At 37.0% G+C, this 16,404-nt stretch overlaps 1 protein-coding gene across 1 annotated transcript; it reads left to right on the top strand.

Moving 5' to 3' along the window:
• The first annotated feature begins 502 nt into the window (after positions 1-502).
• smarcc2 (SWI/SNF related BAF chromatin remodeling complex subunit C2) lies at positions 503-16,254 on the top strand. The gene is made up of 26 exons (XM_079627328.1): positions 503-645; positions 1,969-2,088; positions 2,190-2,275; positions 4,121-4,202; positions 4,338-4,430; positions 5,142-5,211; positions 5,448-5,517; positions 5,620-5,695; positions 5,892-6,136; positions 6,794-6,918; positions 6,992-7,048; positions 7,369-7,406; positions 7,890-8,020; positions 8,175-8,246; positions 8,551-8,664; positions 8,772-8,925; positions 9,120-9,236; positions 9,381-9,443; positions 10,051-10,309; positions 10,526-10,687; positions 10,768-10,835; positions 11,456-11,576; positions 11,841-12,004; positions 12,098-12,232; positions 13,273-13,576; positions 14,020-16,254. Exons 1-26 carry the CDS (start codon positions 535-537, stop codon positions 14,082-14,084), a joined length of 3,102 nt encoding a protein of 1,033 aa, XP_079483454.1. The 5' UTR covers positions 503-534; the 3' UTR covers positions 14,085-16,254.
• The last annotated feature ends 150 nt before the right edge of the window (positions 16,255-16,404 follow it).

Here is a 16,404-nt window from a genome sequence, read left to right as displayed (position 1 = left end):
AACTTGAAAAGTTCGATATGGTCAAGTGCATCCAGTTAAACAACATCGTGAGTTACAGCATTTATTGGATGTTGACAGACACATTTCGTTCCTGCTCATTATCACTAGCCATTTAAAATGACTTGCTGTTTGCTGGTGCATGGTAAGTAGCCTGTCATTGAGCGCTAAAAAATCAAGTGATTTGGGTGATTTGCCTTTACATTTTTACAGCTTGAGAGAAATATGAGGCTACTTTGAACCAGGTGGTAGATGGCCATCTAGGTTACTAAAATACGAGGACTACAACAATCTATTGTGCAAAGCTCAATGTGGAGATGTGATTCACTATTTGGAGAAGGGGGTTGGGATACAGGGAAGTCACTGGCACCCTTTGTCCGCCATTTTGGCTCAAGTTTTCTCAAAAGCTCCAAGAGAAGCGTAAACCTAGAATTCGAGCCAGAATGGGGGTCGTTTCATAGTCATTGACTCTAGCAAAAACAAAAAACAAATGACCGCCAGGGGGCGGTGGGTGGCAAAACTTTGGAGCAGACAAAGATGGCGGTACGGAAGAAAGACGGCGGCCCGAATGTAAAATATTTCGAAGCGTCTGATACCGTCTCGCAGTTCGACAATGTCCGGGTTTGGCTGGGCAAGAATTATAAAAAGGTACCATTCGTTTATTTGTGACCAGCACGACCGGTCATTGAGTTATTTGTGCAGGAAAGGACAGACTCGATGCGGGTAGGTAGAAAGGAGAGGGGAGGGCAGGAAAGGAGATGGAGAGAAATCCAGCTGTTTAAAATCCAGTCTGACGCGTCTCAGACAATAGAAGATGCTGCATGCCCGTCTTGAGAAAAGTCTAAAGACGTACCCAAGAATCGGCTTCATCTTCCATATCTGATGTCGTTTCTACATCTCTGGCTAGTCATTAGACGTTCTCTAATAGGTTTTTATGAATGGCCTTTCTCTTTTATTCAAGAAAGGCCAGCTCGTGTAACGGGGCTGCGGTATTGGCAGCGCAAGTGCGTGAATCCAGATGTGCAGCCAAATCTCGCGCGCTGTGCTTATAAAAAGCAGCAATGTGATACAGACGATGAGAAATTCACACTCGGATGTGAAGAATATTTTTTCTCTGTATAATTTACACTTGGCGATTACTTGATACGATAAAACAATGTGTGGAATTCGACTATAGAATGCAGCGAAATCTAATTTCCCGCTAACAAAACACCTCGGTTGCATGAAATTGTTAATGCATTTCATATATGAGGTAAAGAAATAAATTCTTAACACATACAACTTCTTTTTATATAATCTAGCTCAAAGCAAACCTAATTTTAATGTATTTACACTGGAGTTATTGCAATAATAATATTATGAAATTAAGGTTATAATACGGAAACATAAATTAATGAATTTAATTTAATAAAAATATGAAACTTATTTTAAAATATGTGCACTGTCATCACAGCGTTTGAGGATGAGGATGCATTGATGTTCAGTCATTTAGGCTACATCTTGCTCACAGCATCCTTCACTTTTATGTCATTTAAAGGTAGGCTACTCATTTAACAAAAAAAAAAAATAGTCAAGTGATGCAGATTGTGATAAATGTAGATGTTCCATTTATCTATGGAGGACAGCTGACAGATCAAGCATGTCCATGTGTTTTTAGATCAATGACTTGGTGAAATCTTACAGAAAGTGCATTTATTTAAAAAAATTATATATACTTTTTATGAATTATATTATCAGCATTAAATTTGAGTGAAAGTTTGAATTAGCATGAATGTGAGCCCCACCGTATATGTAATACAATATAATGATTGCAGTGGTCACAAAAATGAACACAATATAATTCTGATAAATCAGAATGGCCAAATAATGAATAATTAATCTGGTTGATGTATTGCTCTGTGACTAATCCTTATGTATGTTCCTTTTATTATGGTGTCTATAGCTCCTTAAACTTTCTGTGGTTCTTTTTAGTATATTCAAGCAGAGCCCCCCACCAATAAATCTTTGTCGAGTCTGGTGGTTCAACTGCTTCAGTTTCAGGAGGAAGTGTTTGGCCGACATGTCAGCAACCCTCCACTTACTAAGCTACCGGTACTCACACAAGCCTTCTTTCATAACAGTATTGAGTTGAATGCATTAAAGTAATCAGTGCACCATGTAGATTTCTGATGATGCTCTTCTCTCTCCCGTAGATGAAGTGTTTTTTGGATTTTAAATCTGGAGGAGCCCTGTGTCATATTCTGGCTGCTGCCTACAAGTTCAAGAGTGATCAAGGATGGTAATGGTCCTCTGTCTCCCTCTCTTTCTTTCACTCCTCTTTATTATTTAATTGACACTATAATTATGTAAATTAAATGTCAATTATATATGTATATATACACTGGTGAGCCAAACATTATGACCAGTTATGGGTGAAGCGAACATATTTGATCATCTCCTAAGAAGGCCACATATTAAGGTCTGGGTAGATTAGATGGTAAGCAAACAGTCAGTTCTCATAATCAACATGTTGGATGCAGGAGAAATGGGCAGGAATAAAGATCTGAGCGACTTTGACAAGCTAGGGCCAAATTGTTATGGCAAGGCGACTGGGTCAGAGTATCCCTGAAATGGCAAGGCTTGTGGGTTGCTCCCAGTCAACAGTGGTTCGAAAGCACAAACCATTGACAGGGTGTTGGGTGCCCAAGACTCATCGATGCATGAGGGAAACGAAGGCTATCCCGTCTGGTCCGAGCCAACAGAAGGTCTACTGTGGCACAAGTCACACAAAATATTAATTATATGGCTATGGGAGGAATGTGTAACAATGCACAGTGTATCGCAGACCAATCAGAGTGCCTATAATAACCCCTGTCCACTGGTGAAAACTCCTACAATAGGCACGCAAGCGTCGGAACTGGACTGGGTCCGATGGGTCCCGTGTTCTTTTACAACCTGTGGACGGCTGTGTACTTGTGTGCCGTTAACCTAGTAAAGTGATGGCACCAAGATGCACTGTGGGACAATAGTAAGCCAGTGGGAGGAGTGTGATGCTCTGGGCAATGTTTTACTGGGAAACCCTGGGTCCGGCCATTAATGTGGATACAAATTTGACACATGCCACCGACCTAAACATTGTTGCAGACCAGGTACACCCCTTCTTGACAATGGTGTTCCCTGGTGGAAGTGACCTCTTTCCGCAGTATAAAGCACCCTGCCACACTGCACCTATTGTTCAGGACTTTGAGGACCATGATGAAGAGATGATGTAAATGTTGCCCTGGCCTCAAAATTCCCCAGATCTTAATCCAATTGAACATCTGTGGGATGTGCTGGACCAACAAGGCGGCTCCACTACGCAACCTACAGGACTTGAAGGATCTGCTGGTAACGTGTTGGTGACTGAAACCACAGGACACCTTCAGGGGTCTTGTAGAGTCCATGCCTTAGCGGGTCGGCTCTGTTTTGGCAGCATACAGAGAACCAACAGCATATTAGGCATATTATAATGTTTTGGCTCATTGGTATATCTACATATATATATATATATAAATAAATCAAGTCCAGTCAAATTTATTTGTGTAGCACTTTTATAATGTATATAATGCCTTAATACTTTACCATAGAGCATGTTTAGAAATGTCAGTACTATTATTATAATAATTATTATTCCAAATTTGTAGTAAAAAAAATAAACAAACGATTTTAGATTTTTATTTTAGGATGATTGTAAAAATGTTTTTCCATGAGACACCATCCTCAGCCACTTATATAGGTTATAGGTAGGATGTCATGTAAAATATATTCATTATTTGGACTACTTAAGAATCTATTAATTTAACATGTATGTTTTGCCACTTATTTGAGTGGCTTAATCAGTTGTTGAATAATTTCTCTGACACTTAACATTATGACACACTCACCAAGAGAGTCGTGATTCGCCTCCATCGTGGTGTCAATTGGTCCTTATGCTCCTGAATAGATTCTGCATGACATTTTTATGTTGCTGCATTTCAACTTTCTATTAGTGTAGTAATCCTGGGGTGTTAAAGCACTTACCAGTGATACATAAAGTGCCACTTCAATGATTACGGATCAAAAACCTAATTCATACTCATTAGCTGTTCACTTTTGTATCCATCAGGAGGAGATTTGACTTCCAGAACCCTTCGAGAATGGACCGCAATGTTGAAATGTTCATGACTATAGAGAAATCTTTGGTACAGGTGTGTATCAAACACACAATTTCACACACACAGTCATCCAGTCAGATGAACATTTACTTGCAGTCATCAAATGGTTAGATTTATTAGTATGTGCATATGTGAGGTTGGATAATGATGTGTTTTTTTCCTTTGTAGAATAACTGTTTGTCCCGACCTGTGATTTACCTGAGTTCAGAGATAGAGCCCAAGCTACTGGGAAAACTGAAGGACATCATCAAACGACACCAGGTACTTCCAAAAACCATTCGTTTTAGTGTTTACAAAGGCCATCCAGTTATGGCTGGATAATGTTTTTTTTTAAAGTATTTTATTTTATTTTTTTATTCATTTATAATTTCAGTTTTATAATATTTTAAATGTATCTCAGCATCTCTCTACTAGCATAGAAGCTGTAAGTTTAATTACTTCAAAGCAGTGACATTACAACCTTCTTGTTGCGAAGTTAACTTATTAATAAAAGTTACAGGGAAATATTAACAACAAGTTTTTATGTGTGCACACGCACAATCTCCGATTTCTTTGTCGTGTGTGTGTGTGTGCTTCAGTGAGATCAGTGCATTAATCTAGAACTGTGACTAAATTGACTTTAATCTAGAACTGCATTATACAGCTTTATAGCACACCTTCCAGCCAACCAGAATCGAGTATTCTGACACACACACACACACACATATATATATATATATATATATATATATATATATATATATATATATATATATATGCCCTGAAAAACATTAAAAGTTAAGGTATAAAACTAACCTACTGAATGATACAGCTTTATTTACAATGTCGCGTATGTTTATATTTGCATAATTTAAAAAATCTTTGTCATTTTTATGATTTTTATATTTTAAATCCATATTTCAATACTTTATTTCTTTGAAGTCAATCTGGATCAAGATGACATCTTATTTGACATGTATGTGTGTGTTTTAGGGGTCTGTGACTGAAGATAAGCTTTCTAGCTCTCATGTAGTGGTGCCTATTCCTGCTAGTCTGGAGGACGGTACGTTCTGCTGTGTGTTGTTCGTAGTGTAAAAATATACATTCAGAGTTCACACACACGTGTAGGGTACAACGGGGCTAAACACCCCCCTAGGGTAAAATGTTCCTCTTGTTTTCTCTCAAAATTAATTAAAAAGGCCTGTTTGTCAAGGCTTTTAGCCCCTTTGTACCCCTCCATTTAAAAAGAAGAACGGTTTTCTGCAGTAATATTGTAATTGGTATGTGTGTGGTTTTCAGAAGAGTGGGTCCGTCCTGTAATGAAGAGAGACAAACAGATGCTGCTGCACTGGGGCTACTGGCCTGATAGGTGAACACACACACACACATGCACACACACACACACATACATGCACACACAGTTCAGGTGTGTATATGAATGCAGGATTAATGTGCTGTGTTTATGATGCAGTTATGACACATGGATCTCAGCCAGTGAGGTGGAGGCTGCTGTGGAGGATCCGCCCACTGCTGAGAAGCCCAGGAAGGTTAGAAACCCCCCCTTACCTCTCTCCATCTGTCTTCGGGCCTTTACCTCTCTTTTTCTTTGTCTCTTTTGTCTTGCACATGCTCTCTCTGCCTTTCATGTTTTTTTTTTAAATAAAACCACTGATTAGCTGATGGTTATCTGAGAAATCCTGCCATTTATCACCTGACTACAAGTTTATGTGTTTGTGTGTGTAGGTTCACGCCAAGTGGATTCTGGACCTGGATCAGTTTAATGAGTGGATGAATGAGGAAGACTATGAGGTGGGAGAGGGAGGACCAAGGAGGAAGAGGATTTCAGCGAAGACTCTCACAGATGAAGTGAGCACTCCAGATGAAAGGAGGGATAAAAAACCCAGCAGTGCCAAAAAAAGGAAACGCTCCCCGTCTCCATCTCCTACCCCTCCACCACAGGAGAGCAAGAAGAAAAACACAAAGAAAGGGTATATTTTATCACAGAATCTTAAACCATTGATTCTCATGAAACAGTGATATTTGTTTCAGGGAATTTCTGAAATGTATTTATTTTTTTAGATGTATTTAAATGTAGGAATTTTATGAAATCTTATTTTCACATCACAGGCCCAAAGTACCAGGGCCGTATCCACCATAGGAGGAAGTGTCTGCCCTGTCTGCTAACAAATATGGGGATTTCAATGGATTCCTAAACTCTGATCCCTATATACATTTAAATATCTTTAAACACAATTTTCCAGATATGTTACATACTGAATATTTTGAAACAATGAAAAAATATTGAGAAGAAATTATTTCAGAAAGATAAAGACGGGGCATCTAAATCAAAATTAAATGCATAAAGCATTTAAAAACACTAAAAGCATGATATTTTAATTTCAATAAAAGTAAAATACTGGAAGAATTTAAGTTTGTGTGCCAAATAATGTTTGGCATTACACACAAAATAGATTTAAGTCGATCAAATAATGTATTTAAGATCTGGCATGTTATTTCTTGAAATCAATGGATGCACCGGAAATGTAAAGATGACACTCCCTGTGTGTCTTTGTACGAACGTGTGTGTGTGTGTGTGTGTGTGTGTGTGTGTGTGTGTGTGTGTGTGTGTGTGTGTGTGTTTTCAGACCCACTACACCCTACACTAAGTCCAAAAGAGGACAGAGAGAGGAAGAACAGGAAGATCTGACTAAAGAGTTAGATGAACCCTCACCTGTGCCGGCAGTGGAGGAAGCTACACTACCTAAAACAGGTAAATTCACACACATCTTTTTACCTAACAATTTAGTCTCTATTGTGTGTAATCTTGATATTTGTGTGTGTAGTGACTAAGAAGGATTCAGATTCTACTCCAGTGAAAGGAGGCACTATGACTGACCTGGGTATGTCTCTACACAGTAGCTTCTGTCTCTAACACACTTGTCACTCAGACTAACCGAAAGGTGAAGTGTGTCTTTTCTGTGCCGTTAATGGCACCAAGTGGAATTGCGAAAATAAAGGATGTCAGCCTATAAATGTCTGCTTAAAGCTGTCTCCGCACATTGAGCTGGAATAAGAGGAAGCATTTTAATGATGGGCACATGAAAAGCACACACTTCAGCTTTCTGTGCTAATTAACAATGCATTATTTGTACTATAAAGTATATGTGTCAGCAAAATTAATTCAACTCTGTGTTTTTTTTTTGTTCTACCATCACACTAGATGAGCAAGAGGATGAATCAATGGAGACGGTTGGAAAGGTATAGCAGCAATTATATGAACCACATTTCACAGTTTTAGTAAATTTATATACGGTATATACTGTTGGATCTGAGACCAAATAAAAACCATGCTTCTATTTAGCTTTTTTCATGTAATATAAATATTTTTTTTATTATGTAATACTTAAATAATAGATAAATAAATAAAACATGTTAATTTATTATTAATTACATTTTTTATATATATAAATTAAAGAATCATAACAATTTGACAGAAAATATTACATTAAAAATTACGATTTTTTTTGTATTTCTAGTTGTATCAACTCAATAAGTTAGTAAAACAGGATTTGATTGTTAACCTTTAATTTGAAAGATTTAAATTGATTGATCAAAATCTTAACATTTAGCTCATTTCCAGATTTAAATTAGACTAGGTTATCAATATGGTGTCAGATGTTTAAATCCCACTGTATTTCATGAGCAGCAATCGTGGTTAGCTTTACGTTTGTGTGTTTCTAGGAGGAAGAAGAAGGTTCCCAGAGTGTGAAAGGAGAACCGGTGAAGGGATCGGATCTTCATGAGGATAATGTCACTGAACAGACCCATCATATCATTATCCCTAGCTATGCTGCTTGGTTTGACTATAACAGGTACTGCGACTACACACACACAGCTTTGAAACATATTCTCATCAAGAATCGCCCATTTAGATAGGAAGCAATTGGCAATTCTGTTTTGTCATTATAGAAAAAGCAAATGTCAAAACAAAGTCAGAATGTAACAGTCTATTTCTGTCTCTTTTAGTGTCCATGCTATAGAGCGCAGAGCACTGCCTGAGTTTTTCAATGGGAAGAACAAGTCGAAGACTCCTGAAATGTAAGAAAATCTGCTGGTGAACATATTGATTTGAACTTAAATGTGGCTCTATTGACTTTCATTAAAATGCCCGTATTATGCTATTTTGAAATGTTATTAATTTTGTTTTGGAGTCTATTTTTTCTTTTAGGAAACAATAACTTTATTTGTTGTGCACTTTGATCTTTAAAACTTTGCAGACCATTTACATTCACAAACATCTATATTACATACTGCATGAAAGGTAATATAACAAGTATAAAGTATAATAGGGGCACTTTAATTAGCTTTATCCACCCTGTTTCATCTTCACACTGTGTTACAGTTATCTGGCATACCGTAACTTCATGATCGACACGTACAGACTGAACCCACAAGAGTATTTGACCTCCACAGCTTGCCGTAGAAACCTTGCTGGAGATGTTTGTGCCATTATGAGGTCTGGGAAAAGAAATACACCTCTAAAATACCTATTTTATATTATATATGCATGGTTCTTTTTTACTTTGATGAATTTTGACTGTGAAAGTGTGTGTGTGTGAACAGAGTCCATGCGTTTCTGGAACAGTGGGGCTTGATTAACTATCAGGTGGATTCAGAAAGTCGGCCCACTCCCATGGGGCCTCCACCCACCTCACACTTTCACGTACTGGCAGATACTCCATCAAGTCTGGTACCACTACAGCCTAAAGCATCCCAGGTAAAATAAAACACATGTATTCTTTATTCTTATTCGTGTGGTGTCATCCACACAAAATTTCTATTATTTCTTAGATTACTTATTTTTTCGGTCTTTTCTGCGACAGCCCTTAAAAACACACTTTCCATGTAAATTGTTGTCTATATTCACTTGATTGGTTATCTAAGCTCTTTTCTTCTCTTCATTCCCTCTAGACTTCATCTTCTCAACAGATTCTCTCATTCCCTGACAAAGTGAAGGACAAACCTGCCGACTTACAGAACTTTGGGTTGAGGACAGATGTGTATAGTAAGAAGAGTGGTCCAATTAAAGTAAGAGGCGCCCATTAAATACCACACATGGTGTTGAGAGAGTGTGAGAATGTGTGAGGTTGAAATGAATTTTGCAATATGAAGTATGGAGATGATTTTGATCACTGTGAGAAAGATTAAGGACCTTCTTTTGTCATTGCACAGAATAAAAATGCTGCCAGTGCCACTCGGGAATGGACGGACCAGGAGACGTTGCTACTGCTGGAGGTACTGTATATACATATGAAAAATCTGAGACCACTAGTCAAAATGCTTTTTTCTTATTTAATATTATTTTTTTCTTATTATAAATTACACTGCCGTTAAAAAGTCTCGTATGCTCACAAAGGCTGCATTTAATTGTTAAAAAATACCGAAATTTGTGAAATATTACAATTTAAAATGACTGTTTTCTATGTTAATATATTTTAACATTTAACATTTTTTTCCAGTTATGGCAAAGCTGAATTTTCAGCATTATTACTCCAGTCTTCATTTTCACATGATCCTTCAGAAATCATTCTAACATCCTGATCTTGTGCTCAAGAAACATTTCATATTATCATCAATGTTGAAAACAGTTGTGCTGCTTAGTATTTATTATATATAATATTTAATATTTTTGTGTAAATTGGGATTCTTTGATAAATAAAAAGTTTTAAATTAAAATGATTTGAAATAAAAAAAAATTGTAACAATGTTTTTACTGTATGCCTTTACTGTCACTTTTGATCAATTTACGGTAATGCAAAATTTACTAATTGCAAACTTGTATGTAGTGTTGACTTGACTTCCGCTCTTTTACATTCACATAACGATTCCTGTTTGTTCTCAGGGTCTAGAGATGTACAAAGATGACTGGAATAAAGTATCGGAGCACGTGGGCAGCCGCACACAGGATGAGTGCATTCTCCACTTCCTGCGTCTACCGATTGAAGACCCCTACCTGGAGGAAAGCTCCGCCTCTCTGGGCCCGCTAGCCTATCAGCCGGTTCCGTTCAGTCAAGCGGGGAACCCTGTCATGAGCACTGTGGCGTTCCTGGCCTCTGTGGTTGACCCTCGAGTGGCTTCAGCTGCAGCTAAATCTGCGCTTGGTGAGAACTTACATTATTAAAGTAATGGTTTAAACAAAAATGAAAACCATTTTATACTTTCCCTCGAAATCACTGTAACTGTATTTTTTTTAAATACAAAAATAGTGAATAGAAAGCTGAGCTCGAGCTTAAAAGAGGGCGGAAATGTAGAAGTAGTTCATAAATCATAAAAGTAGTTTTTCTACATGAACATCATGTTTCTCTTCTCTTTCTCAGAGGAGTTCTCTCGAATGAAGGAGGAGGTTCCAGCTGCATTGGTGGAGGCTCATGTGCGTCGAGTGGAGGAGGCGGCCAGAGCAAGCGGAAGGTCAGACCCTCTCTACGGCCTGGAGGGCAGCGGCATCGCAGGAACCGGTCTTGAAGACTCTGACAAACCCGGTAAGTGAACAAACACATTTTCACTTATTTTCCCTAAAGTAAATAGTGAGAGAAAAGAACTGTGTATGTTTGTTTTTCAGCGGAGGATGGAAATGAGGAGAATAAAAGCAGTGATGGTCAATCCAGCCAAGATAAGAGAGACAATAAGGTGTGTACAGACAAAATATGTACAGTGTAGTCCAAAAAGTCTGAGACTGCATTGAAAATGTTGGATTAAAAATCTGATTTAAACGGGGCAGGGAAAACAGTTGTGTGTGTATGTATGTATATATATATATATATATATATATATGTTTTTGTTTTTTACCAAGGATGCATCTATTTGATAATTACGGTAAAAACTAAAATATTGTGAAATATTATTAGAAATTAAAATAATTTCATAGTATATTTTAAAATGTAATTATTATTAGTAGTAATTATTCAAATTTACAAGTGATGGCAATATTAATAAAACGTTTGCCGTCATTACTCCATTCCTCAGTGTCTCATGATCCTTCAGAAATCATTCTAATATACTGATTTGCTGCTTAATAAATATTTCTTGATATTATCATCAATGTTTAAAAAAGCTGAGCTGCTTAATGTCTTTGTGGAAACAGTGATACATATTTATTTCAGCATTCTTTTATCGATAGAAAGTTCATGAGAACATCAGTTATTTGAAATAGAAATCCTTTTGTGAAATTTTCAGCTTTCGGTTCAAATGAGATTTATGATATTTTCTTAATATTAACACATTAATCTCCTGTGTCTGTTACATTTTAGGAGAGCAAAGATGGACCCAGTGAGGAGGAAGAAAAACAAGGAGAGAACGGCAAGAAAGAGGAAGAGAGAGTGAGAGAAGGAGAGACAGACAGAGAGACGGAGAAAACTGACTCAGAAATGGGTGTGTTTACAGCAATAGAATATATGTGCAGGATGAAAGTCCAGCAGAATAAAAAAACAGGACTTATAAGAAGACATAAAAGGTTGAAATATGCAGATGTATTGTGTGATGCAGATACACTAATGCATTATTTGCCCAAATCAGTTGTAGACGACATGTACAAACCTGCCACTGTAGTGTGTTGCCTTCATTAACCATTATAGTTAATGGATATATAGAGACGGAGGTGAAGTTACTTACCTGAACTCTTTTGGACCCCTACAGCTGATGGCGAGAAGGAGAAAGAACGGAAGGAGGGATCCGAAGAGGGTCAGAGGGATGGAGAGAGTGAGGGAGAGAAGAAGGCGAAGGTGGAGAGAGATGTAGGAGAGGGAAACCTGTCCACCGCTGCTGCTTCGGCGCTTGCTGCTGCTGCCGTGAAAGCTAAGGTGCGTGAAAAGCACCATCATAGTGAGAAAACAAACAGCTTTCCTGCTAATGAAACACTGAACCCTATATTCCTTGATTTCCTTACTTTTTAGCACTTGGCTGCGGTGGAGGAGAGGAAGATCAAGTCTCTGGTGGCTCTGCTGGTGGAGACCCAGATGAAGAAACTGGAGATCAAACTCAGACACTTTGAAGAGTTGGAGACCATCATGGACAGAGAGAGAGAGGCGGTAAGGCCACATGGATAATGTGCTTTTTGTTTAATTATCAAGCATATTTACTTTCAGTGGTTTGTCAGGTTCGTTCAATTATAACAAAAGCTTTGTAGATTTGTTCCCTAAAAGAACAACATTTTTACCAAACCTGTGTGATTTTATTTCTTTCATACACTTGAAAAAAAAAAATTCTAGTAAAAAAGTAAACATTCTTAAAACAAGTATAAGAACATTTTAATAACTATTATAATTGAATAACTGTTCAAAATATTACATTTATTTTGTAATTTTCTATTCGTTTTTTTTTTGTTACACTTAAAGCCTTTATATTTAATGCATTATAAATTTATTCATAATGTACAATATGATGCACTATATATATTTTTTTAATAAATAATCAAAACCAAAGTTAAAATGTATTATAAATTTACAGACTCCTTGTTACATCTGAAATTGCTTGTTTGTCATCTGTTTTAATGGATTATATTTTCTACAGGCTTGAAAAGCATGAACATTTTGGAGACAGACTTAACAAATTACCTTAAAAAAAAGTTATAACATTTTTTAGAGTAAATGTATCTTCTTGTGATGATGATTTGACTTGGTTAAATTCTAATATAGAATGCTGTCTGTTATTTCTTGATAACAGACCGCTGCTAAGTATAACACACCGTTGCCATGAAAAACAGAGCGTTGCCATGGACATGGTGTTCTTTAACGGAAGCAATACAATCGTTTTTAAATCAATAAACTACTTTTTAAATCCGCTTAAATATTCGCTATAACAACCGCCTCGCTATACATTATCCCCTACATATATAATATTTAAATATATATATATATATATATGTATATATATATATATATATATATATATATATATATATATATATATTACAAGTCTTTTAAAAACAATGTGAGGAACAGACAGAAATCAAAGTCATCATCATCGAAAATCTTCATATTTTTAGGAAAACTGTTCCTTTAATTAGAAATGAATATGCATATTCATGGTTTCATATTCATATGCGTATACATGTATATTATGTTTCTAGTTGGAGTATCAGAGGCAGCAGCTTCTTGCTGATCGTCAGTCGTTTCATATGGAGCAGTTGAAGTATGCAGAGATGAGAGCCAGACAGCAACACTTTCAGCAGATCCAACACCAGCATCATAGCAACCAGCCTGGCAACCAGTCTGGCAGTACTCCATCTGTACCCCACCAACCTGTCACTCCATCTGTCCCGCCCCCAACAGCAAGCCCCGCCCCCGTGCCCGCCTCTAATGCCCACAGTGAAGCTCCTCCACCTGCCTCTAACAGTTCTCCCCCGACCAACGCACAGGCTGGAGCAGCACACGGTAATGACACATGTACACACGCTGTGAGGGTGATATACTGTGTGTATATACAGTACCTGTGCAGTAGGGGTGTACATACACCACCGTCCGAAAGTCTGGGGTCCATACGATGATGCCGAGCTGATTCCAAGGCTGTAACCCTGCGACACTTTTGCATATTGACACCAAACTTTGTCATCTCACACTGACCACACAATTATAATTTGATAACTGCGCCACTATTGGTCAAAACTGATAAGCAATTCAATCGTATTACTAGTGATTGTATTAGTGATTTTTCAGCCATTTTGCATAAAATAATGAAGGTCGTAGCATGCTTGCATAACTCGTGCTTTTTTGTGTTTGGCCCCGATCATTATATTTAACATAATATATTTATTATGTATAATTATATTTATACTAATATAATTGTCTAATAGATTATTTTGTTTTTTTCCCTCCAGATTCCAGCACTCCACTTCCAGGGGATTCTCTCTATCCAAACGCCCCTGTGCCTCCACCACAGTAAAGGAGAGGGTGAGATTTAAAGGGGATCAGTGATTCCAGGAGAAGAAATGAAATGAGATAGAAAGCAAAAGATATAGAGATAACTGGAGCGATATCTTCTTTTTTGTCACTTTCATCATTTTTGGGAGAAAATGATATAAATGAATTCTTGCCAGCATCTTGAACATGACATGATTCAAAATAAATAGCTAAAGCTAAACACAGATAACCTTGAAAAAGACTGACAAAAAAATCCCAGAAAAAAATACCTTTGTTTGGACTTTTGGAAAGGTCTTAAACCCAAACCCCTGTTAACACCCAACAAAAGCACTCCTGGCCCTAACCGCCTGCGTCCAAGTACCAGATACAAGGCTCAATATTTCCTTGTCTGTCCTCCATTTTGAGTAACATCACTTAACTTTGAGTCGAACTACAGGATCCAAGGTACCTGTGATCTGCACTTCAGAAGCATCTCAATGTACATTAGGTACTCCCATGGAAACAAACAAAAACAAAAGAAACCCAAGAACAAATTGCACTTTCAGAATGTTTCTCGAATCGTACTTTTTTGGAGGGATGAAGCATAAAGTCAAAATTAGTCCTGACTTAATGTTTTCTTTTATCAATGTTCTTTTTATCACTTTGTATTTGTTTTAATAGAAGCACTCGATTTGGAGTAAGTCCGAAGAGAAACTTGACTTTGTAATCGTTACTTTGTATGTGTGCGGGTGAATGTCGGTTTTACTTTTGGGACAATGTGAAAGCTTCAGTGGTTTGGCCTGTTTTTTTTTTTTAAATGTACAATTCGATTTTAGCATGAGAAAAAAGAGAGATTACAAATAAGTAAATCTTAAATCTGTTTACTTTGTATGAAGCATCTCTGACAACATGTACTGTAAACCTGGAAGTCATGTCATCAATAATTGATGTTTGCATGTTATTTTTTTGGGGTATGTGTGCACGTCATCTGCCACAAAATATCACAAGTTACTCTACCTTTCTAACAGGTGAAAGTAGTCTTGTTTCATTCACATCTCATTGCCATGCTTATGAGAATACTTAATTATGGGAGTGTATGACTAATCGACAATGAAAAAATAATGGGAAACGCAGCAGGGAATCACATTGGTTCCTTTCCAGGAAAACATACGCTGATTATGTGTGTTGTATTTTTGAGTTGAATTAATCATTTTCTTGAGATCACATCACACATTTTAGCATTCAGTGTTCATGCCAGAACTGATATTTCGGTTCAGAATGTGTTATGTGTTGTGTGTGTACGGGTGTTTTAGTATCAGGCCAAATCCACAGAAAGTATTTACGACATGAAGGAAAAAACGTTTTGTTACAAATTAGTGGCAACTACTACCTGATGAGTAGAGACAAGGGATTTTAAAGTTACATTTGCAGCTGTGGTCTGTGTATCTCATATCTTCATATTGTAACCGTCCTATTTTTGTATTTTTATATGTTTCTTTACACTATTACGAATGACGTTATCATATTATACATGTCTGTAATGTTTCCTTCTCTTTCTGATTGTGGATGTAGTCGTATTATTGACATGTTCATGTGAAAGTGTCAGTCGTTTTATACGATGAATCTGTGTGTGTGTGTGTGTGTGTGTGTGTGTGGTGCATGCACTCTATGATTTGCCACACAAGTCTTTTTGTATGTATGTATGTTTTTTTATTATTATACATTCATTTGCCATGTTTCCAGACTACAATGCTAGTGGTGATGGATATCAATTCTGTCAATATCATAACCAACAAACACATATACACTCCTGCTGTGATCGTATCTGCAGTTTACATCGTCACACATGTATGTATGCAGTAGTCCAACATGCAGTATTACTGACAGAACAGATTCACATCAACCTCACACATTTTTGCACGCCTCAACCAGTGTTGAATATCTCATTTGATCAATTTGCTCAGCTCTTTGGTCTTTGTCTTTTTCATTTGTAGTTGTATTAGTAGTTTTTTTTTGTTACATTTTGTTTATACTTTTTTTAACGGTGAAAGCTGGTAACCATTGCATTGAGATGTGTGAATGTTTGGCCAGTTCGGTTTGTCTTTTAAGGAGATGTAGCTGGAGCTGTCTAGCACCTGTTTGACTAAGAATGGATTAATTTTGGTTTCATAAATACTGAACGGTTGTGCACAATAAAAGGCATCATCAGTGATAAGAGCTGTGTGAAGTGTACTCAGTATATAAACCCATCTTATATTTCTGATTAAAAGTATAATCTTTTATTCAAAACATTTATTATACTACAAATTTAAGTTATTAGAGCTGTACAAAAAGAAGCTCTCAGGTCTATCCTGAATGTGCCA

This window comes from Phoxinus phoxinus (genome assembly GCF_949152265.1).
Source record: "Phoxinus phoxinus genome assembly, chromosome: 11".
NCBI classification, from domain to species: Eukaryota; Metazoa; Chordata; class Actinopteri; order Cypriniformes; family Leuciscidae; genus Phoxinus; species Phoxinus phoxinus.
The sequence above is the reverse complement of the archived record's forward strand: the minus strand, read 5'-3'. Positions and strand labels throughout refer to the sequence as shown.